Raw genomic sequence first — 25,119 nt, forward strand, 5'->3', positions numbered from 1 at the left:
AGAAGACTGAAGCAAATGAAACCCAGAAATCAGACCACTCTCTCATCATGCATTGCACCCACGATATCATATATCCCCTGGCCATGCGCTGCGCTTCCATCTCTTTTGCCCTTTCCAAGCTACCGTACTTTAACCTCCTTGGCCTCATCTAGTGCCGTCATTATAGGCTCCGCCCTTCACCTTCCGAAGCAGGACCTTCTGATTGGACACCATTATTTTCAATGTTCTTCATGTGCACCCTTCTCCGCCGTACCGCGCAGATGATTGGCTACTGGTAGAGATAGTGCTTTGTGATTGGCGAATACTTTTGTGCGGAAGGGGAGCGAGCGAGAAATGGCTGGAGCTGCCTCTGGTAAGTGGTGAGAGAACTGATGGCTTTTACATGCGACATGTAGCTAGTGACTGTGAGATTAGGGATGCGTGTGTAATGTACAATCCTTTAGAAGACACGTGTTGTGCTCGCAGTTAAGCAATATATGATGGGTTTATGACCATATTATTTTTCATATTACCGTAATTGTTTGAGTTGGCTTTAGAAGGGAATGGGACTGGTTGCGGTAATGAAATACGGGGGTCCCCTCATTACTGCGTCAAGTGTGCCTGCCGCTCTTTGTCCTTCCCTCTCTTACATAGTAACATAGTAGATGACGGCAGAAAAAGACCTGCTCGGTCCATCCAGTCTGCCCAACAAGACAACTCATATGTGCTACTTTTTGTGTATACCCTACTTTGATTTGTACCTGTGCTCTTCAGGGCACAGACCGTATAAGTCTGGCCAGCACCAGCCCCGCCTCCCAACCACCAGCTCTGGCACAGACCGAATAAGTCTGCCCAGCACTATCCCTGCCTCCCACCACCGGCTCTGGCACAGACCGTATAAGTCTGCCCAGCACTATCCCTGCCTCCCACCACCGGCTCTGGCACAGACCGTATAAGTCTGCCCAGCACTATCTCTGCCTCCCACCACCAGCTCTGGCACAGACCGTATAAGTCTGCCCAGCAATATCCCCGCCTCCCAACACCGGCTCTGGCATAGACCATATAAGTCTGCCGAGCACTATCCCTGCCTCCCACCACCGGCTCTGGCATAGACCATATAAGTCTGCCTAGCACTGTCCCCGCCTCCCACCACCGGCTCTGGCACAGACCATATAAGTCTGCCCAGCACTATCTCTGCCTCCCACCACCACTTCCCTCTCTTAGGATGTTTTTTTCCATGTGGGTTGTGGTATTGTATACCGGGGTTTCTAGTTCTGATCCCAATTGCATCTTTAGGAAAAGCAAGATTTCAAGTATAGCAGGTTTACTTTAAAGGTCTGTGTGACTTTTGTACTACTACTACTTATAATTTCTATAGTGCTACTAGACGTACACAGTGCTGTACACTTCAACATGAAGAGACAGTCCCTGCTGGACAGAGCTTACAATCTAATTAGGGCAGACAAACAGGACAAATAAGAGATAAGGGAATTTTAAAATATGGGTACTGAACAAGTAAGTAAGGGTTAGGAGTTAAAAGCAGCATAAAAAAGGTGGGCTTTTAGCCTAGATTTGAAGACGGCCAGAGATGGAGCTTGAGGTACTTTTTTGAAGGATATTTTGTTACTTCACAGCATGGAATCGTGTGTCACTAAGAACGTAAGAATTGCTTTACTGGGTCAGGCCAATGGTGTATTAAGTTCAGTGCATTTTTTTTCTAGCAAAAAAGGTGCCGGTACTCAAATGCAAGGCCCTTCAAGGGTGGGGTGATCACTGAAGAATCCACCCCACAATAGCCAGGCCCCCTGCAACCAGTCACAGAACCTATGACAAGGCATAATTGGTGTATAGAGCCTGAGCTCTTTCATTAAAACTTGGGGTCCATGGGTCAATTTTAGCAGACATTGGAAAAGGTGCCATGATTAAGCCTAGTGGCCTGTTCCCAGCAGTGGTCAATTCAGGTCACATATACTTGGAAAGAACATAAAAAGTAGATTTCAGGGAGCTTACCCCACAGTCTACTGATTTTGTTTTCCAGGAGTGAAATCCAAAGCTATACAATGAGTGATTTTGTTTTTCTTTTGTTGTTTTTTTATTTATTTTATTTATAACAATTTTACATATATAATCAAGTATTCAACTTGTTTGAAAAACATGATAATTCAAATTTTTAGGAACAACAAAGACAAAAAAGGAAAAATAAATATTTTGAAATTCCCACTCAAGTCCACAATGTAAGATTCAAGATGTTAGAAAGTGGAATTATATTCAACTAGAAATAAAATTTAAAGACATTATTTTAAGAAGTTCACAGGTTACAATTTTCGGTGTTATTAATTATCTATATCTAAGGAAAAGATGAAATTTTCAAACATCCTTATTTTGCCTAGACACTAAGAAAGCTGTTAGCTGAGCTGGATCGAAAAATATTTAAGGGACTGATATTTCACCACACATTTACATGGGAATCTAAGAAAAAAAATTGCTCCCAACTGTAGCACTGCAGGTTTCATAAAAAGAAATTGCTTTCACCTCTTTTGTGTCTCTCTAGAGACATCAGGAAATATCTGTATTTTTTGGCCTAGAAACACTTTGTCTTTATTTCTAAAATACATTTTCATTATCCAGGACTTATCTGGTGGCAATGCTACCGTCACTATCAATGTTGTTGGAATATCAGGATCATTATCCGATGACTCAAGTATAGCAGATATATTCAAGTCTTGTTTCTGATTATCTTGATTTTGTATCGGTAAGTAATAAACCTGGGAAAAAGGAGGGATAACCTCTTCTTTCACTCCAAATATTTCCATTAGGTATTTCTTTAACATTCCCTAGGTGACTTAGACAATTGTTTAGGAAAGTTTAAGAAACGAAGATTATTACTCCTAGCTGAGTTCTCCAATACTTCCGTTTTTTTCTCAAGGAAATCAAATCTCTCATCATAATCTCTTGTTGGGTTTGAATTTTTTTCACTTCTGAAGTAATTTCTTTATCCATTTGCTCTAACTTTTCAACTTTAGTGTTTTTTTCAAGAATTAACATGTCCTGGTTCAATTTATATATTTGCGGAGAAAGTGTTTTTCCTAGACCAACTATTAAAGTCCAAAGAGATTCTAATGTTACTTCAGCTGGCTTATTTAGTTCAAAAGAAAATTGTGTGGGTAGTACCTCTTTCTCCGGTATTTTCTCCAGGATCAAACTTTCAGCTTCCTCCACCTTAGATGAAATAGATGTTTGCGTCTGGGCTTTCAGCTCACAAACAACCGGATCTAATTCCTCCCGTCTCTGTCCACCTGCACCACTTTGGGAAAGCTGGTCTAGAGACGCCTCGGTTGGTGTGCTGTAACCCGCTGGTTGTGGGGGTGGTTTCCTTAGGTCGGGGCTGAGCGTCAGCTCTAGCCCAAGAGAAGCTTCCAGGCCTCCACTCGCTCTGGCGCTATTCAGCGGGCTGCCTTCCGACATTTGTAACACTGGAGTAGTTGGTGTAGACGCTGTCTGAAAAAGCATGCAGATGTCTTGAGAGGAAAGAACTTGCCGTTGCGGGGCTTTGGAGGTAGGACGGCCCCGTCTTTTCGGCATCTTTAAGGAATTTTTTTCTCAGAGAGCTGTCGAGTGTAGCCTGCTAGCGTCTCAAAGGTGCGTCCATCTTCAATCCTTTTAGGACATTTCTGTTTGTTTATGTATTTATTAGGATTTATTTACCGCCTTTTTGAAGGAATTCACTCATAAAACATGAGCAATAGGCAATTACAGCAGTAAAATATTAAAATAACAATACAAAGTATGGCATAATATACTATTTACAATGTCAAACACAATATGTAATAGAACAATTTAATAGTGAAGGATATAAGCAAAGATGGAACATAGATAGGTAAGAGAGTAAGAAGAGTTAGAAAGTAAGGTGACTAATTTAAAGAAAGTTGCACATGAGGTCAGAGAGATGGGTAATTATGATTTCAGCTAGGGTAAGAGTGGATAAACGTGCTGCTGCAGTATGAGCAGCCATGTCACTCCTTTCGTGTGTAAGTGAGACTAACAAGTTAGTTACCTCTTCCATTAAAGGCCTGGTTAAAGAGCCAAGCTTTCACCTGCTTCCTGAAGTAGCGATAGGCTTACTTGTTCCACTCCGAAATTTATAGACTTTTATATCATATATCTCCCCTCAGCTGTCTTTTCTGTAAACTGAAGAGCCCTAACTTCTCTAGCCTTTCCTCGTAGAAGGGTTGGTCCTTACATCTCTACGGTTCTTATAGATATATATATACATATATATATATATATATATACACACACACACACACACACTGATTTGAGATGTGGTGACCAGAATTGCACACAATATTCAATGTGCAATTGTACCACAGAGTGATACAAAGGTAATATAATATTCTTTGTTTTATTCTCTATTCCTTTCTTAATAATTCCCAACATTCTGTTTGCTTCTTTGTCCACTTCCGCACACTGTCCATGATGCTGTCTAGATCCTTTTCCTGGGTGATGCCTACTATTTCTCCATCATTTTTTAAGGTACCCCCTGATTTCTTTTCTAACCCTCTAAATGATCAAGCTGACACTTTGCATTTTATTCTACACTTTGCATTTTATTCTACAGCAAGGTCTTGACACTATTACCACCAAGTCCTTTCACTCTTATCCCTCCTCCAGCCGCCATGTGTGGTTGACCCCTGGTTTACCTTTACTTAAATAATATTGTAGGGCTGAGCGAATTTGGAAAAAAGTCAGGTCCCTTAGTCGATCTACAGACCTACCGTCAACTTCATTGTGATTGCAATCACCTCCTTAAGAGGGAAAGAAAGGCTTTCATTACGAAGGCACTTGAAAAGTCCTCTAATTCTTCTAAGGTACTTTATTCAGTCTAGACAAATAGTCCTGATAGAATTCAGCCTGCCGGTTCCCTCCTATCAGCGGATGCGCTTGCGTCTTCCTTTACTGAGAAAATTAATACTTTGTTGAATCAATTTCAAGTGCTACCCATCTGTATTTCAGCTTCCACAAACATCCCGCCTCTCTCTTCATCTTGTCTGCCATGCCCAGCTTCTTCTGGCTCCTCTACTTGGACCACTTTTCAAACTCAGTCCCTATTATCACTACAGAAAACTATGTCAGCAGTGAGACCCACTCAAAGTCGTTGTGATCCCATCCCCTGCTCCTGGTTAAAGTTCTTCAATCTGGAATTTATACCTAACTCTTTTGTCCATTATTAATCTGAGTCTATCCTTGGGGCAATTTCCAGAAATTTGGAAACCTTCAACAGTCTGTCCCATATTAAAGAAACCTACATTGGACCCCTCAATCTGTAGTTATTACCGTCCTGTGTCCAATCTCTGCTTTATGTCAAAAATACTTGAAAAAATAGTCTTTGATCACCTCACCTCTTTTTCTAAGAAAACAGCCCTTCACCTAAGACAGCCGGGTTCAGAAAACATTTCATTACTGAAACAATTATGACAGCCCTTATCAGTGAATTCCACAAACACTTTGAACGTCACAAAGTTGTTCTTGCAGTTTCTGTTGATCTGTCTGCAGCTTTCAACCTTGTGAATCATTCAATGCTACTTTCTCATCTTGTGGCTCTTAGTCTATCAGGCACAGTTATATCGTGGTTCACTTCACTTAATTTCTGTCTCACCAGTCTTTTCAGGTAAATATCTCAGATTCCATCTCTGCTAAACAGGAATTGCATTGTGGTTTTTCCCCCAAGGATCCATTCTCTCACCTTTTCTTTTCCATCTTTTCCTTAGCCCATTAGTTTCTTTGATTCTGTCTTTTGGCATTTCAGTCCATGTTTACACAGACGATATTCTTTTGCTTTTCCCTACACCCCCACTATCCTTTTCTTTCACACCCTTGCGAACTTGTCTGGATTCAGTTGTCTTGTGGTTAAAAGAACATCATCTAGTGCTTAATACTGACAAAACAGTTGCTTACTGGTGTTCTAGTGCTTTAACACCACCATCCACTCCCATCCAGCTGTTTGGAGCTCCTATCACCCCTGTACCCAGCTTTCATTACTTAGGTGTCATTCTTGACTCGTCCTTGACTTTCTTACCACAAATTTCTTATCTGTTGAAGGTTAGTTTTCTAAATTTTCGGAAACTATGGACCATCCGTCATTTCGTTGAAATTCATCAGCTAGATGCGCTCATATTGTCTTTTTGCACAGTCGCTCAAAAGAGCATGGTTCGGGATAAGGTATCTTTCAAAGATATCACCATAACAGGGAAGATAGAGTATCCTGATAGTGAGGTTGCAAAAGAGATTGTAGTAGATCGGGTATCCTTAAATAACAATAAAAATCAGACAAAAGATTGCCAATTAATACTGTCAAGTACTAAGCATGATGTACTTAGGAACAACAAACATAGTTTGAAATGTCTATATGCGAATGCCAGGAGCCTAAGAAATAAGATGGGGGAGTTAGAATATATTGCACTAAATGAAAAATTAGATATAATAGGCATCTCTGAGACCTGGTGGAAGGAGGATAACCAGTGGGACACTGTCATACCGGGGTACAAATTATATCGTAGTGATAGGGTGAATCGGATTGGTGGAGGGGTAGCATTGTATATTAACGAGAGCCTTGAATCAAATAGATTGAAAATTCTGCAGGAAACAAAACACTCCTTGGAATCACTGTGGATTGAAATTCCATGTGCAAAGGGGAAAAGGATAGTGATAGGAGTGTACTACCGTCCGCCTGGCCAGGACGAACAGACGGATGCGGAAATGTTAAAGGAAATCAGGGACGCAAACAAACTGGGCAACACAATAATAATGGGGGATTTCAATTACCCGCATATAGACTGGGTTAATGTAACATCTGTACACGCAAGGGACATAAGATTTCTTGATGAAATCAAGGACAGCTTCATGGAACAGCTAGTTCAGGAGCCGACAAGAGAAGGAAAAATACTAGACTTAGTCCTTAGTGGTGCTCATGATCTAGTGCAGGGGGTAACGGTACGAGGGCCGCTTGATAACAGTGATCATAATATGATCGGTTTTGATATTGGCATTGAAGGAAGTGAAACTAGGAAATCAAGTACGCTAGCGTTTAACTATAGAAAAGGTGATTACGACAAAATGAGAAAAATGGTGAAAAAAAGACTGAAAGGAGCAGCTCGCAGAGTAAAAAACTTGCGTCAGGCGTGGATGCTGTTTAAAAACACCATCCTGGAGGTTCAGGACAAATATATTCCACGTATTAGAAAAAAGGGAAAAAAGACTAAACGTCAGCCGGCGTGGCTAAACAGTAAGATAAAGGAAGTCATTAGAGCCAAAAAACAATCCTTCAGAAAGTGGAGAAGAGAACCAACTGAAAGTAACAGGATAGATCATAAGGAATGCCAAGCCAAATGCAAAGCGGAGATAAGGAGGGCAAAAAAGGACTTTGAGAAGAAATTAGCGTTGGAAGCAAAAATACATAGTAAAAATTTTTTTAGATACATTAAAAGCAGGAAACCGGCCAAAGAGTCGGTTGGGCCGCTGGACGAAAATGGTGTTAAAGGGGCGATCAGGGAGGACAAAGCCGTAGCGGAGAAATTAAATGAATTCTTTGCTTCGGTCTTCACCGAGGAGGATTTGGGGGGGACACCGGTGCCGGAAAGAATATTTGAAGCGGGGGAGTCGGAGAAACTAAACGAATTCTCTGTAACCTTGGAGGATGTAATGGGTCAGTTCAGCAAGCTGAAGAGTAGTAAATCACCAGGACCTGATGGTATTCATCCCAGAGTATTAATAGAACTAAAAAATGAACTTGCGGAGCTACTGTTAGAAATATGCAATCTGTCCCTAAAATCGAGTGTAGTACCGGAAGACTGGAGGGTAGCCAATGTTACTCCGATTTTTAAGAAGGGTTCCAGAGGAGATCCGGGAAATTATAGACCGGTGAGTCTGACGTCGGTGCCGGGCAAGATGGTGGAGGCTATTATTAAGAATAAAATTGCAGAGCATATACAAAAACATGGACTGATGAGACAAAGTCAGCACGGATTTAGTGAAGGGAAGTCTTGCCTCACCAATCTAATGCATTTTTTTGAGGGGGTAAGCAAACATGTGGACAATGGGGAGCCGGTTGATATTGTATATCTGGATTTTCAGAAGGCGTTTGACAAAGTGCCGCACGAAAGACTCCTGAAGAAATTGCAGAGTCATGGAATCGGAGGTAGGGTATTATTATGGATTAAGAACTGGTTGAAAGATAGGAAGCAGAGAGTAGGATTGCGTGGCCAGTATTCTCAGTGGAGGAGGGTAGTTAGTGGGGTCCCGCAGGGGTCTGTGCTGGGTCCGTTGCTTTTTAATGTATTTATAAATGACCTAGAGATGGGAATAACTAGTGAGGTAATTAAATTCGCCGATGACACAAAATTATTCAGGGTCGTCAAGTCGCAGGAGGAATGTGAACGATTACAGGAGGACCTTGCGAGACTGGGAGATTGGGCGTGCAAGTGGCAGATGAAGTTCAATGTTGACAAGTGCAAAGTGATGCATGTGGGTAAGAGGAACCCGAATTATAGCTACGTCTTGCAAGGTTCCGCGTTAGGAGTTACGGATCAAGAAAGGGATCTGGGTGTCGTCGTCGATGATACGCTGAAACTTTCTGCTCAGTGTGCTGCTGCGGCTAGGAAAGCGAATAGAATGTTGGGTGTTATTAGGAAGGGTATGGAGTCCAGGTGTGCGGATGTTATAATGCCGTTGTATCGCTCCATGGTGCGACCGCACCTGGAGTATTGTGTTCAGTACTGGTCTCCGTATCTCAAAAAAGATATAGTAGAATTGGAAAAGGTACAGCGAAGGGCGACGAAAATGATAGTGGGGATGGGACGACTTTCCTATGAAGAGAGGCTGAGAAGGCTAGGGCTTTTTAGCTTGGAGAAGAGACGGCTGAGGGGAGATATGATAGAAGTGTATAAAATAATGAGTGGAATGGATCGGGTGGATGTGAAGCGACTGTTCACGCTATCCAAAAATACTAGGACTAGAGGGCATGAGTTGAAGCTACAGTGTGGTAAATTTAAAACGAATCGGAGAAAATTTTTCTTCACCCAACGTGTAATTAGACTCTGGAATTCGTTGCCGGAGAACGTGGTACGGGCGGTTAGCTTGACGGAGTTTAAAAAGGGGTTAGATAGATTCCTAAAGGACAAGTCCATAGACCGCTATTAAATGGACTTGGAAAAATTCCGCATTTTTAGGTATAACTTGTCTGGAATGTTTTTACGTTTGGGGAGCGTGCCAGGTGCCCTTGACCTGGATTGGCCACTGTCGGTGACAGGATGCTGGGCTAGATGGACCTTTGGTCTTTCCCAGTATGGCACTACTTATGTACTTATGTACTTATCCCATCTGGATTACTGCAACATCATTTATGCAGGCTTACAGCAAGCATCCCTAAAGAAATTACAAACCCTTCAAAATATTACAATTTGTTTACTTTGCCATTCCCATTGGGGAGGAATGGTGAGCTCTGTTCAGCATGCATTTGCATGCTAGCAGACCCCTATTCCCGCCAATGCAGCAGCCCAACCCCCCCCCCCCCCCCCGACACAAGTTCAGGGGGGACTGGAGATCCAGTGGGTCTCCAGCCCCCCTAACCCCCCTTAGCATCCCCTCAAAATATAGCCCTGGTGGCTCAGTGGGCCGCAAGTCAACCCACCCCCCCCCCCCCCCCGACCTGGTGGTCTAGCGGCCCTCTTTCTCACCCCCCCTACCTTCATTGGAGGAGGGAGGTGGCCTCTCTCCTCTTCCATTGGCGGTGCCGCCTCAAAAATATTCCTATGGGTGTCTCCATTTTTGTGCAAGCTAAAAACATTAGTGCGCCTTTGTAAACAGGGCCCTAATTCAGTCATCCTCCAATACATATGAGTTGCTCATAATAATAAAGACAGAATAAAGAGACATCACTTTTTACATATTTTTCAAAACCCCCCACCCCATTTTCAGCCCTCTTCCCCCACCCCCACAAGTGCATACCCCATAACAAATAAGAATGAACCAGCAGAACCTCATTATGCCTTCTTTGAAACAGTATACATGCTAGTTGCACTCACTGAACAGATTTTGAAACTTTCTCCACAAGTCAGAATATAGTCTTTTGGACGGGGATTGTGCCATGCCTGCTGACTTCAACTCCCAGTCAGTCATTTCATGCATCACTGTTTCCTATACCTTAGCCGGTAGTGCAGCATCAGATGTCCAAAATTTCAAAATTCCCTTACGCACCAGCGTAATAGCTACCAATAAAAATCGTTTCTGGTGTTCCCCCCTAATCCCTGTAAAGATACATGAGTTTCATCGCCCAGTGACAACACTGCATAGGTCGATTTATGCTTCTTGAGTAGCGCATGTTTTGATATTTCAGAGATTTTGTTTTCACGCTCGCCTGACAGCTTGTTTAAATTCTTTTCGGCATTGCTTGGTTTTGTTTTGCAGAAGCACTGCGGGTGAAGTATACAGCACTTTGCATTGCAGCCATTGTGCTTGTGGTGGGGCTGCCACTATGGTGGAAAACAACAGAGACCTATCGAGCCTCTCTGCCATATTCCCAGATTAGCAAACTGGATACTCTGCAAGTAAGAAGTAGATAAGTAGACACAAGCGTTCAGGGCCAGCTTGAGGAACTGTAGTACCCTGACCCAATGTTTGCATCAATGCCCCTGCCTCCCCCCAATGCTGATGATAAAGAGCACCAAAATCCTGAATCCCAATTCAGCATATTTCTCTCCTCACTCACAGAGGGGAGGGAAGAAAGAAATGCCAGACTGGGACTCTGGCGCCCTTTATCACTAGCAGTCTGAGCCAGTGCCTCACCTGGTCCATAGGGAATGTAAGGTATAAAGCTCCTCCCTTGTTTCTGACCATTGAGATCTTTAATTTTGTTGGCTGCTAATGGAAACAGAGCAGGAGAATTGCAGGTCCCATGACTTGGCACTGTTAGCTTATGCTGGTGTAGGAGTGATGGTACATAATTACCTGAACTGTATATAACTCCTGAATCTTTGTATAGAAAGGGTAGAAAAATTAATAAAATTGCTTACACTTTGTGTTTTTATTAAATGCATATTTAGCACAAATTTTATGTTTGTCAACACAAAAGCAAGAAAATATTACATACAGAAACTGACATAGAAGAAAAATGTTAAAAATAGATAACTTTCCCAATTTCTGTGTCATTCCTAGTCCACATTAACTGCGGAGCTGGAGACAATAATAAGAAAATGACAGTTTCTTGTGTGTATACATTTACTGATGGGGGGGGGGGGGGGGAACTGTAGCTAAACCAAACATACATGACCTCCATCCAGAGGTTTCAGTGACTGTGAGGTAGTCCATGACAGGCGTTTTGACTGCTGCTTTTGTACTATTTAGATAGTACACAGGTTGTTTCTGCCTTGTCACTTATCTGTTCCTTCATTAGACTTGTACATGTTTTTCGCATAGTAGCATCTAGATATAGCTAGGCCTGATCCACAGCACTCTGCTTTTCCAGGACTGAGAATTGCTCACATCTGTCAGTACATCTCACTCCCACCCCTTGCTGTTCCACTCCTGAGCCTTACTTCTCCCCACCCCTATATGCAGCTGTGCTAGTGCAGATCAATCCTGTGCTGCAATACCCTGTACCATTCTTAATGCTGAAACACAGTTCTGTCAATATACCTTAAGGAAACACTCCTGCTATTTCATCCCTGGTTCTCTCCTGAAAAGGGATTTTCTTTTGATAAGCTGTGACTGGTTTTACTTTGTAATGTGTCTGATTGGATATTTTTGTAAAATGTTTTTTTTCTGGTCTAGCTTCACCTGACACTGTCGGTAGATGTTGTCTTTGCTAAGGGGTGTCTGACTGGAGAGCAGCAGAGAAGGTTACCTGCCACTCAGTCCAGAGAGAAAGAGGTTACCTTGAACTGTAAGTCTGTTTTCAGGCCCTGAGTCCTGACTTGAAATATTTACTGTCTTTTGACATCATTGTGGTGGTCTAGAATTGCTAGGTGCAATCAATATTAGGCCCCCCTTATTCCTTTTCCTAATTTTGTTTGTTGCAAACAATTTATATGTATATAAAAATATCACAAATATACAATCCACAAAGGAAAAACAACAAACTACATACAATCAAAAAACAAAATTCCCTATACACAAACTCAAATATAGTGCAAAAAAAACAGCACAAATGGAAAAAAAGACAGGAAGTATAGTCTTAAAGCTAAACACCTCTTCCGAGTAAAGTCTCAACAACAGGGACTACAGCAGATACTATCATAGGCAAACTTTCACTACCAAACAACGTAATTCAGGTGGAGAAAAAAGCCAAACAATATTGAAAAATTCCACCACAAAAATGTGAACGATCACAGTATGTCAAAGTCACTACAAGCCAGTGTGAATGCAAAGACCAACAGTACCTGGAGGAGTGGTCTGAGACACAAAAAAACACAAACTTAACTTAGTTATGAAGTCTTCAATGCATGCATGTAGTCCAGCCAGTACCGGATGAAATATCATTACAGTGTAGATGTGGTTAATGAACTGAGTGCAGGATCTACCAGCACGGTGTTATGACTTCCCCCACTCATATAATCATATTCTTTCACTAGACAAAATTTGCCTACATGCAGCACAAACAGTTTTTTGAAAATGCAGATAAAAAAAACAAACATAGGGGCCCTTTTTCTAAACTGTGTTAAGCAGCTAGTGTGGGTTTTAACCATATGGTGGTCATTGGTGTAGACCTGTGATAACGGTAATAGATGTAGCATAAATATAACAACTAGTGTTTTTATACTGCCGCAACTTCTACCTCGGTGCGGTTTAGAGCAAAAAAAAATACACAATGCATAAAGGGATAAACATTTTAAAAAATGTAGTTTACAATAAAAATCAATGGACAAGATCAAAGGGTTTCACCCAAATATTTAGAAAATAGCCACATTATCAAAAGTTTACAGAATTATAGGTAGCACTAACTTCAGATAGAGGAGTGTAGTGGGCAGTAAAAGAGTGGCAACAATGTGTGGCCGACCATGACAGCTGCCACACAGGTCAGTGCTGCAGGCTAGCTCTCATGACTGTCAATGAGACATCTGCAATTACAACAGCCAGCAGTCTGGTAGTGTGGCTGCAGCCCAAATTAAAAAATAAATAAATTTGGTGGTGGTTGAAGCCCCTCCCAACCTCATCAGCACTCTTCTCCCTCCTTACTAGTAAAGCCTGACCTCCCCCTCCCCCTTTCTCCCAGGACTCACCAGGGCCTCCTTGGTAGTCTAGCTTTTCTGCTCTGTATGGCTCCAGGTTTCAAAATGGCCATCCTGACCCCTTAGTGGTAGTCTTGCGATACTGCATTCTCTAGAGTGGACCCACACTCGGGAATTCACTCCCAGAGGGGCTACGTCTAACACGAGACTACCTCTACTTTAGGAAGCAGGTGACAACCTGGCTTTTCTCCCAAGCCTTAACGGTGACTGATTACACACACTCTGCACCTGGACTAGCTTGCTACACACACTAGACAAGTTTCTTATATCTTGTTTTAACTGTACAAAGAACTTACCTAGAGTTTAGCCACCTATCTATTTATCCAACTGACTCTGTACCACCTATCTTGTCCCCATCTATATATATACACTTGGCCTCTCGGCTTCATGGTAAGCTGTATTGTAGAAAAGCATTGACAGCATATCTGTTATTTGAATGTTCTAAAGTGTGCTTATTAGATATTTCATTAGTATTATGCTGACATCGTATTATATCTGTTATTTGAATTTCAGTGCTGTTAAATGTGTATATTTTTGATACTATTTCATGGTACTATTAAGTTTAATTTGCTGTGCTCATTTATTGCATTCATGTTTATATATGGCAATTTTTTATTATTGTTATGCTGTTAACAAAATTGTAAGTTTTTTTTTTAAACTGTACCTGCTATATATTGCCTTGGGTGACTCTCTTCATAAAGGCGGTTAATAAATCCCAATAAAGAAATACAAGTAAGTTATAAATCCTATTGTAATGTAATTTTATCTATTAAGTTCTAAGTGAATTGCAATAACGACAAACCAGAAATTGTCTGGGAGTACAATAAATCAACAATAATATATCAGAATTATAGCTAGCTTAATTTTAACAAGATTTCAAAACAAATTTATGAAATAGTAAGGTTTTTAATCATTTTCTGAAATCTAAATAATTAGAAGCCCATATAATTTCAGCAAATTCTATTCTATGCTTGGCAGTTTGATATGAAAAAAGAAAATCAACTATGTAATCTTTTCTTACCCTTTATAGAAGGAAAACTAAAAAATAGAATAAAGATCTTAGAATGGTGAGTTTGATCAGTAGAACCCGCTAGCTCCAATTGGTTGGTTGATTGCCACAGATAAGTCAAGAAGCATCTGGATTTATTTTGCTAACGTTTTTTGAGATTGACTTAGAAGGTGGTGTTGTGTGTGGGTTTTTTTTTTAATAGACTGGAATTGGGTACTATATAAAAAGCATTTTCCTTTTGTTTGTTTTTTTATAAAACAGTAATAATAATTGTAAGGATTGTATGTTAAAATTTGTTTTTCACTGAATGCATCACTGTGCACTATTCACACTGAGAAACCCTGTGATGGTGGGAATTTTGTAAGGCCTAGGAAACTGATTGGGCTTCAAGCCTGTAATCTTTGAGCATTGAGTCATATGGATATAAAATAAACCACAAGTTGCACACTGAGGGTATACTTTTAAATTATATTACAGTAAAGTCTCAAATATCCAACCTAAATGGGACCAACCCGTTTTCGGATAAATTGAAAGTTGGATAATATGGAAAACAATGCAAAAACAAAGGTAGTAAAAGCAGGGTCCCAGGTTCGGAAAATGAAAACAGAAGCCACGTGACATCACCAGGGATCTGTCGGATATGCCGGATGGTTGGGTTAACGAAGGTCGGATAATTGAGACTGTAATGTATGTTTTAACAGGGCCACAGAGAGACAGAACTGAGGCAGGCCTGCTGTCGCCACCACCTCCCTTGGTCTGCTCCTGTGTGCTGGGACTGGGTTATCGCATTAACGTAATCACCTGGGTCCCGACACGCAGGAGCAAGAGAGAGACGGACCCTGGTGCCAGGCCCCTCTTGGAGGGTGAGCCTGGGGAATATTGCCCCCCCCCCCCCTTGGTGGCCCTGTAGTTAGAATACTTAAGGTTACTGCTTTCCCTAGTAGTTGTTTGCCCTTTTGGAAAATTTTTTGTGCATCATATGATTAGAATGCATTTAGTCTGCAGTCTAGATTTACTCCCACACACTGAACTTTGCAGCACTGATTCAGGATTGCTGATTCTGTATGCTGTTCTTTTTCAGCAAAAACAAGTTTCCTGCGCCGATATGAGTTCAAGTACAGGGGAGCAACAGCACAGGAAGAGGTAGCTCTGGGGACACACAATCTACCAGGTACAAACCTTTGTTTCTTTACACATTCACTGCCATGAGAAGTGACATTGGAGATCTCAGCGGAGAACGCTGTTGATGTTCTGGGGCCGATGCAGTAAAATGCTTTAGGTTTTACACACTGGTTAGCTCAAGTTTAGTGCACAATTTTGTGGGTGCCCTGTGTGAAAACGAGTTTTATGCGTGAGCTAACCATGTGCAAAGCTTCACATAGACACCAACATACAGTACATCTAAATTCTGCGGTATTGAGGCTATCCAGTGCCAATGCAGAAAAGTGCACAGGTTCAAGGAAGTGTATGTGGGGGGAGGGGGGGAAGTTTTATTCTTTTTTTTGTGGCCAGTTATAGTGGGAATTTCATTCTTATTTCTTCTCTTTACTGTCTGTGAGCATATGAGATCTGCAACATTTTTTTCTGGGTTCCATAAAGAGTATGAGTAGAAGGGGGGGGGGAAAAGACAGACTTGAGGAAGAGGTATGCTGAACAAAAGCAAAGTGTTGGAGTATTGCATGTGTGCACAGGTGTGAACACTAAAAATTGTATATGCATGCAGTTTCAGATGTTGTATGAGGCGTTCAATAAACCAGTCTGGTGTATTTTCCATTAGGTAGTTGGGGCACTTGTCTAGTAGGCAATTAACATGTGCATATTTTGTTATCATTTTAACTGAGTTGGTTGAGGGGGTTGTGAATGATGACCAGGTTCTGTCTACCTTGATATGGTGGTCAGTTTCACTCGCACAGTCATGTAAAAAAATCTGAGAGTTGTTTGTTGTCACGAAATGCCTAGCCACCCACCTAGGGTTACCCCGCAGCCACTTAGAGGATCTATCCCCAGCACAGCTCAGGTCCGCCTGCACCTGCAGCTTGTGCTGTACTCTAGCACCCTCCCACTGACTGGGTCCCAACCGCCTCTGTGCGAGTCTCCCACTCTCAATTATTTCTATTTTACTGTTGGCCACACTCCCAGTGGTCCCACAGTTCCCAGAAAGCACTCACAGACCCAACACACAAACCACCAGGATTCTTTATCAGTCCAGACAGCAGAGGCAACAAACTGAATAGTGTTTATTGTCTTAAAAATATTAAATAATGAACAAAAAAAAGTGCAAACAATAACAGGTAACTGAAATATGTATCAATTATAACACTAACTAAATATTTGTTTACTCTTTCTAAAAAGTACCTGGGAAGATTAGGACATATAATTCAATGACCCTCAGCAAAGAGATCCTAGTCTCTTTTCTTCCTGGCTAAGACTGCGGAAAAATCCAGTAAAGTCAAAATGAAAATGAGCTCCTGGGCAATCGGAGCCTAGAACAAGTTTAAAAAATAGTTGGTTATATCATTGCAGGCATTTCCTTTATCAGTGTTAACTAAAGAAGGAAATGTCAGTTATTCTGTACCAGTTTTAAACATAACATGCACCATCTGCTGGCCAAACTAGAGAAATACAGTTCAAGAATTAATTAAGGCAGTTTTACAGGCTTAAAATAGATTGTTTTGTCACTTTTGTGTTGTGGTAAGGTTTGATCTCAGATTGGTTATTTTTTGCTCGAAGTATTTTGCGAGTTTGTTTGCTGTCGGTGATGTTTCATTAGATGCTAGTAGATTTTTTGTGTTTAGTATATTTTTCATGTGTTCAAAAACCTTTTTTTGTGTTGATCTGATCTGGCCTCACATATGTGTTGTTGTAGTTGGCTTTTGCTCTTTTTATCTTGTGTTTATATGTTCTTAAGGCTTTCCTCCATGTGATTTTATTTATGTCTGAGTTGTTTGTGGACCATTTTAGTTTCCTGCATAGTTTTTTCATCTCTTGTAATTCATCGTTAAACCATAGTTGTGATTGTTGAGTTTTGTTTTCATTTTGAGTGGTGCTATTTTATTTAAAGTGCTTTTACTTAGTTCATCCAAGTTGCTCATAAAATGGATGTCGTTGGGTGATGCATCTGTTTGTTTGTGCATTACTGTTTGCCAGAATGATTTTCCACCTTTCCTCTGGTTAAGAATTTCTGCGCTGTTGTTGATTCTCTGTTCATGCCATGTTCTTTCCATTGAAGTGTGAATATGAGTTTGCTGTGATCTGACCATGGCACTTCTTCCCATCTGCGATTTTCTAGTATGTGATTGTTTTATTTTGAGAGCCTGTAGGCAAGTATGTCCAATAGGTGGCCTTGTGTGGGATGAGGTGCTTTGTGTGTTTCGAAGTCCCATTGAATTAGGAAGGTTAACAGGTTTCTAGTGTTATGGTCTTGCTGATTTTCTAGGTGCAGGTTGACATCGCCTAAGAGAAGGACATTGGAGAAGTTCGTGCATGTAGTTGATATAAATTCCATAAAGTCTTCCTGAGCATTGGGCCAGCTTCCCGGTGGGTGGTAGAAGACTATGCAGCATAGGGTTCCTGTTAGTGTTTGGTCGGTGATCTTGTGTTCTAACATTTCAATTGCGGGTGATTTGTGTTCAGCAACAGATTCTACTTTGAAGACGGATTTGTATATTAAGACAGGTTAAAGAAAGTGTAGGCTTTTTTTTTTCCCCCCAAGAGCGACAATGTTACATTGAACATCCATGAGCTGATTTTTACCGTGAGCTAAGTAAAAGACTCCTTATACATTTGTACATGTAAATTCTAATTACAGTACAACTCTGATTATCCGGACTGTACGCTGCAGTGGGTGGTCCAAATAATCATAAATCTGGATAATTAGACATTCCTTTTTGAAAAGCATATACTTTGAGAGTTACATGTTGAGCATTATTTTTTTTGTTTTCAGTTATAAATGGGGAAAAAACGTCGATATTTGTGATATTATATTAAAATGGTTACTGTATATCAGGCATAATGTGGTAACTATGATAGAGACTATGATAAAAAAATGGAAAAGATAAGGAACAGAAACAATCCTGTGATTAAATATAGGATATGCCTTGATAGGACCTAGCCACCAGAGGGAGCTGTTACAGTGGAAGGCTTCTGTAATGACCTGAAGGGAGCCACTAGAAGGCGCTCAGGAGTAGAAGAAGCCTGCTTAGATGGTTAGCGACCAGTTAAGAGCATTCTAATGGTGGAGGCCCTTGTGTCATTTTGTGGAGGCCACTAAGAGAGCCCTGCCCCAACAATAGCCCTGACACAGGTATCTGGGGAGGGGGAGGGGAAGTTACCCTTGTGCTAAGTTGACGAGGGAGGGCCTGTGGTAGAAGGTGGGAATAGTTCCCTTCAGAAGGCAAGCCCATTGGATAAGGTTCTGTACCTTTTCTAGAATATAGGAGGAGCCCAGGAAGGGTGGGGTTGGTAGGAAGCAACCCTTTAAAAAAGCCTTTTTCCAAGGAGAAGGGGCCCTCCAAGAAGAGTGAAGGATGCCAAATAACTGATGACTGGATACCAAAGGAAATGATCTCTAAAGAGACAAGGTACTTACCTGAAGTCCAGGATAATGGGAAGGATAAGGAACTTTGAGTTGGCCACAGTGTGGCGGTAACACTGTGGGCCTTGAAATAAGACTCAGATATCTAGTGGTTAGGGTGGTGGACTTTGGTCTTGGGGAACTGAGGAACTGAGTTCGATTCCCACTTCAGGCACAGGCAGCTCCTTGTGACTCTGGGCAAGTCACTTAACCCTCCATTGCCCCATGTAAGCCGCATTGAGCCTGCCATGAGTGGGAAAGTGCGGGGTACAAATGTAACAAAAATAAAATAAACAGTCGGGGGTGGAGGACAGGATTGTAAAGTTGAGGTGAAGTAAAGTCCTGTCCATGGGGTGGTGGCTGTGTTTATCTGAGACCCTCATCTCCCAGTGGAGGATTCAGTTGAAGAGAGCGCAATGAATTGTTTGTTGAAAGAAGAGTAACCCCTAAAGAGTGGTTAGTAGAAGCTAATTGGTATCTTCCAAGCCCAAAATTGCTACATGGCTGAAGGAGACTATTGTATCAACTTTTTTGCTTGCGGGGAAGCAGGCTCCTCAGGCTTTGTGGGCTCATTCTACGAGGCATACAGCATCATTCTGGGTGGAGTCTCTTACTGTCTCCAACAGATATTTGCAAGGCGGTGATGTGGTCAACGCTGCATACCTTTGCCATGCAGTACATGGTGGACGATGCGGCGCACTCGGTAGCCAGTTTTGGGGCTTCAGTCCTCAGGATGGCAGCACCAAGATCCCACCCACTCTAGGGATTGCTTTTAAACATTCCACAGGTTCTGGAATAGTGGGAAGTTACATAATGGAAGGAGAAATTAGGTCTTACCTGATCATTTTCTTTCCATTAGTCCTTCCCACTATTCCGGAGGCCCGCCTGAGCTTTCTGAGATGTTTAGTTGGGGCGAAGTAATGGGTCAAATAATGACTGTCACCTTGCTTGGGCCTTCCTGCATATCTCTTGTTCTCTACAGATTGTCAAGAGAAGAGAGAAGTCCACATATGTTTGCTCAGCTGGTTAGCGTTAGGTTAGCAAGTTGTTTAAGGTGGTTATGTTTATTCTGAGTTCATCCTTACTGCTTGTCTAAGTAAATACTGAAGAGCTGGACTGGATGCCAAGGAATGTCTCAGCTCAGTTTTTAGTTCTCTATCTCCACCTGCTGGTTGATTGCACAGCTGTCTCACAAGTTCTGGAATAGTGGGAAGTACTAATGGAAAGAAAATTATCAGGTAAGACCTAATTTTTCTTTTTTTGTTGTTGGTAACTTTAGTCACCTTTTTCCAGAGATGGTCACAAAATGGAGAAAATATTTCTTCACTCAACGTGTAATTAAACTCTGGAGTTTGTTGCCAGAGAATTTGGTAAAAGCAGTTAGTTTAGCAGGGTTTAAAAGGGTTGGACAAGTTACTAGAAGAAATGTCCATAAGCCATTATTAAGATGGATTTGCGAAAATCCACTACTTATTCCTGGGATAAGCAGCATAAAACCTATTTTAACTTTTTTAGGATCTTGCCAGGTACTTGTGACTTGGATTGGCCACTGTTGGAAACAGGATACTGGGCTTGGTAGACCTTTGATCTGTACTAGTATGGCAATGCTTATGTTCTTAGATTGTTAATATAATCTGGGCAAGCATGACTTGGTGCTAATAGAACATTCTCTTGCTTTTCAGAGACAGATGAGGAATTGCACTGGCTGAACAAAGCTTCTGTGGGCTCACTCTTTGTTTATATTATTCCAGAAGCATCTTCTCTCCTGGCACAGGTAGAGTTATATAGTTTCTTAAAGGCTGTTTTTCCTCTCTTACTTTTCTTCTCACATAGGTTTCTGTACTTTCTGCTGATAAAGGACCTTGTAATGAGTTCTCATTTCCCCAGCTGCAATATTGCTGAACATGACGAGGAATCTTCCACACACCTCTGGTTACTGCAGTCAGGAGAATGATCCCAGGGAAGCGAATGCAGCTGGATTCTTCCTCTCATATAATATTGAGACAGTATAGGTGTTTTAGTATTTGAAGAGGTTTTATTACACCTGGTTGGATTTTAGTGGCAGACAAGTTGCTAATCCTCGTAAAACTGGGTAATGCCCTCGATGAGCTGGGAGAATCTGCCCATTTATGAAAGGGTGTGGAAGTAATTGCGAAAGATCAGAACCACAGTTTGAATTGGATGTTATGTTTTGTATGAAAACACAAAACTTGTAGCTCAAGGTGTAGAGGACTAGAATAATCAAGATTTATCAAACTTACATGTAATTATAGATGCAGTATTAAATAGCAATGCTAGTGTATGGAAAAAGCCTCGGAATTTCAAAAGGCACAATATACTATGCCTCACTCCTTCAATCCTTTAAAAAAAAAATCCATTAGCAAATTATTTTATAGCTGTCGTTGACATATCTTCTAATGTCGGAGTAGTGAAAAAAACATGTAAACTTAACTTTAGAAAGCATTCCAGAGGGTGTTTAGATCACACAAGTCTGAGGATGGTCGGTGTTTTACGTCATACTACAACTGCATCAGGGATGTCAGACAGGACCGAAGCTGCTGCACTCCATAAAATACCTTTTTACTGCTAACCCATAGCAGTAGAAAAATAAAGGAGTCAGAGTTGAAGGTTTGGTGTACTGGCTCTACAGCCCAAGGAATGAATAAATGACATTTGGTATTTTTTAGGTTGACCCTGTTCAATGTTTATGGCTTTTAGTAAGGTAAAAGAGAATAGAATGTGTTTGTTTTTCTTTAGGTTTTTGGTAATTTTGTGTGTAGATGGTCTGTGGATTTTACATAGTAACATATAACATAGTAGATGACGGCAGAAAAAGACCTGCACGGTCCATCCAGTCTGCCCAACAAGATAAACTCATATGTGTATACCTCACCTTGATTTGTACCTGCCTTTTTCAGGGCACAGACCGTACAAGTCTGCCCAGCAGTATTTCCCGCCTCCCAACCACCAGTCCCGCCTCCCATCTCCGGCTCTGGCAGACCGTATAAGTCTGCCCTCCACTATCCTCGCCTCCCAACTACCAACCTCTCTTCCCCCACCTGCTCCGCCACCCAATTTTGGCTAAGCTTCTGAGGATCCATTCCTACTGCACAGGATTCCTTTATGTTTATCCCACGCATGTTTGAATTCCGTTACCGTTTTCATCACCACCTCCCGCGGGAGGGCATTCCAAGCATCCACCACCCTCTCCGTGAAAAAATACTTCCTGACATCTTTTTTGAGTCTGCTCTCCTTCAATCTCATTGCATGTCTTCGTTCTACCGCCTTCCCATCTCCGGAAAAGATTTTTTTGCGGATTAATACCTTTCAAGTATTTGAACGTCTGTATCATATCATATCATATTAAATATTACTAATTTAATTTTTAGTGTTTGCATTATTTTATTATGTCTCTCTTTGGTAGATCACTGTATGATTTTTTTTTTTTTGTTAGCAGTTTTTAAAAACAGCTGGACTGAGTCAGACCAAAGACCTGTGTCGACAGTGGCACACAGCAGGTGCTCAGGGGTACTGTATAAGAAATAGGTTGTGTATAGAGTTGCCCACGGCCTGTCATACTGTTTAGTTTCCAGCGTTCATGGTTTAGGACTGCACTGAGCCAGAGGTGAATTCTCAACTGCTATGTAATAGCCTGGAACCTAATGTGTTTGCATACCAAGACAGGCATGAACCTCGCTTTTGAGCTAAGGTGTGTTAGGTTTGATCTCACGCTCATATTATTGTCAGAGTGTCTCTTAACACTGTTATTATGCCAGAACTGCTTCCTGGAGTTTATTTGGGATTTTTGGATTTTGGCTCATGCCTTTTACAAAGTGTAATATGTACAGACATCGAGATGCTTTGGAAGTTCTTTATAATCAGAGGTACCCAATACAGTTAGAACTATTTATATTTCTTCCACCTTTTCTTGGTCTGATTTCATCTTTTGATAACTGTCTAATCCCTTGTTGACAGGAATGGATCACAATTTTATGGGCCCCTGGGCCAGCTAGCACATAGGGTCGCCCTCTTACTCTTCCTGGCCGCATCTGACATAGTAGATGACGGCAGAAAAAGACCTGCACAGTCCATCCAGTCTGCCCAACAAGATAAACTCATATGTGCTACCTTTTGTGTATACCCTACCTTGATTTGTATCTGTCCTCTTCAGGGCACAGACCGTATAAGTCTGCCAAATGCATAGTTTTACTATCCATTGCATAAGGAACTCAATATACATGCAACATTTTTCTTAACAATTCTGATCTTCGTATATTTTTCTTTTCAAAATTGTGCTCTGCAGTATCACTTAAAGGCTTACGATCCATATAACAATAACCGTATTGACGACAACGGCAAAATGTCAATGATAAATGACGTAAGCAGAAGTAGGTTGCATAGAAATGTAGTCTATGTAGATATTGGTAGATGGAAGAAAAGGAAATATTTTGCTTGGTCAAGTTACTTTAGTGTTATAGGGTATTGACATGAGCATTAATAAATGGTAAACGGGGTTCAGCAGAGTATATAAATAATCACATTCCTGAAAAACACAGCTAGAGGCCCCACCCCCACACGGACCAGGTCCAGTAGGCCCATGCGAGGATCTGTCCCTGCTTGCTGACCCTAGTTATACATAGTAACATAGCAGATAAAGACCTATACGATCCATCCAGTCTTCCTGAAGAGATAAACTCATTACATAAGGTATGAGTTGATACAAGGTGATGATCATATGTATAGCTGAACTTGATTTGTCCATGCCATTTTCAGGGCAAAGACCATAGAAGTCTGCCTGGCACTGTCCTTGTTCAAAAACATTTCAAGTTGTTATCGAAGCCCTTGATAAGCTTCATTCCATCCCATCCGAATCTATCCAGCCATGATCAAGGCACAGACTGTAGAAGTCTTCCCCATACTGGCTTTGCTTCCCAGTTACCAGTGTTGCCACCTAGTCTCTGCTATGCCTCTTTGGATCAATTCCTTCTAAACAGGATTCCTACATGTTTATCCCACACATTTTTGAATTGTGTTATGGATTTTGTCTCCTCTACCTGCCATGGTAGGGCATGCCAAGTATCCATCACCCTCTCAGTGAAAAAATACTTCCTGAGTCTTCCTCCCTTCAACCTCAGTTCATGTCCTTTAGTTCTACCACCTTTCCTTTTCTGGAAAAGTTTTGTTTGCGGATTAAAACGTGTCAAATATTTGAACATCTGTATCATATCACCCCTGGTTCCTGTGACTGTATGTCCCATAGGTAACAAGGTGATGTGTGAATGAAGTGCTTCCTATGAGTGTGTCAAACATTCGCCTGACTGTGCCATTGGGTGCCTTCTGGTTCTTGTATTGTGACACACAGTGATTAGTAATTCACTATTTGCTTTCTCCACACCTTTCATGACTGCATACACTTTTTATTACATTTTCCCTTGCTTCTCTGTCCTCCAAGCTGTTTAAATGTTCCAGGGCTCAGTAGCGGTGTGCAGGGACTAGTTGACTCCCAGCTGAAGTCTTCCATTTTCTGTGTTGTCAAGGATGGAAATGGTGCAATGGTGGCGTGTAGTGGCCAGATAAGATTTCACAATTGCAGGCTTTCAGGGTGAACTCTGGTGCTTGGCCCATGCTGAGGACTGGTGCTGTAGAGACTGGACTAAGTGAGTTGGGAGAAAATCCTCAGGTGATTGAGTAAAGGCTCCTAGTGCTAGATCCCAACCCTGGTTCAGATAGATCTGGGAAGCTCTAAGGAGCAGAAGTAAACAACAAAAAAAGAAGCAGCATTCTGTACTAAGAGTTGTATGACAAACGCACCTTTTGGTGGAAAACTTAAAAGCTGACGGACTCCGCGGTGTGGTGTCTGTTAAAGTAGTAACTGTAGACTGAAGACCTTCTGTATTGTACGTGCCCTACAGTCACTGGAGCTGTAACGATGGAAATACTTCATGTTGAGTAGCTGCTTGTTCTTGTTCTTTCTGCAGGGCGTCAGTGGGTACATCGGGAAGCACCGGGCCGCTGTGCTGAAGGCTGCATGGGATCAGGGGCTCCGCACAGAGGATATTCTCACTGTTCTTCTGGGGAAGGTGGAACAGATTGTGCAAGCCATGGCCTTTACTGATGATACCATCAGCACTGCATTGTCAGACCGAGTTCCCATTGGCTTATTCAACAAAGATGCATTTGCAGATAACAGGAGAGCTTTCAAGTCCAATTTGGGTGAGTGAGGGGGAGGGGTGGGACCCTGTAACTGTGACTTGGGCAAGCCTGTAATTTCCTGGAGT

The 25,119-nt window shown here is 41.6% G+C and overlaps 1 protein-coding gene across 1 annotated transcript in view; it reads left to right on the plus strand.

The window, feature by feature from the left end:
- Window positions 1–273: 273 nt before the first annotated feature.
- Window positions 274–25,119, plus strand: part of PIGS (phosphatidylinositol glycan anchor biosynthesis class S) — a 32,479-nt gene continuing 7,633 nt past the window's right edge. Inside the window, exons 1-6 of the mRNA XM_030185872.1 lie at window positions 274–352; window positions 10,441–10,580; window positions 11,803–11,914; window positions 15,350–15,439; window positions 20,524–20,615; window positions 24,820–25,054. Coding sequence (XP_030041732.1) covers window positions 334–352; window positions 10,441–10,580; window positions 11,803–11,914; window positions 15,350–15,439; window positions 20,524–20,615; window positions 24,820–25,054 — 688 coding nt within the window. The 5' untranslated portion in view covers window positions 274–333. The remainder of the gene's footprint in view (window positions 353–10,440; window positions 10,581–11,802; window positions 11,915–15,349; window positions 15,440–20,523; window positions 20,616–24,819; window positions 25,055–25,119) is intronic.

Source organism: Microcaecilia unicolor, chromosome 13 (genome assembly GCF_901765095.1).
Source record: "Microcaecilia unicolor chromosome 13, aMicUni1.1, whole genome shotgun sequence".
Classification (NCBI taxonomy): domain Eukaryota; kingdom Metazoa; phylum Chordata; class Amphibia; order Gymnophiona; family Siphonopidae; genus Microcaecilia; species Microcaecilia unicolor.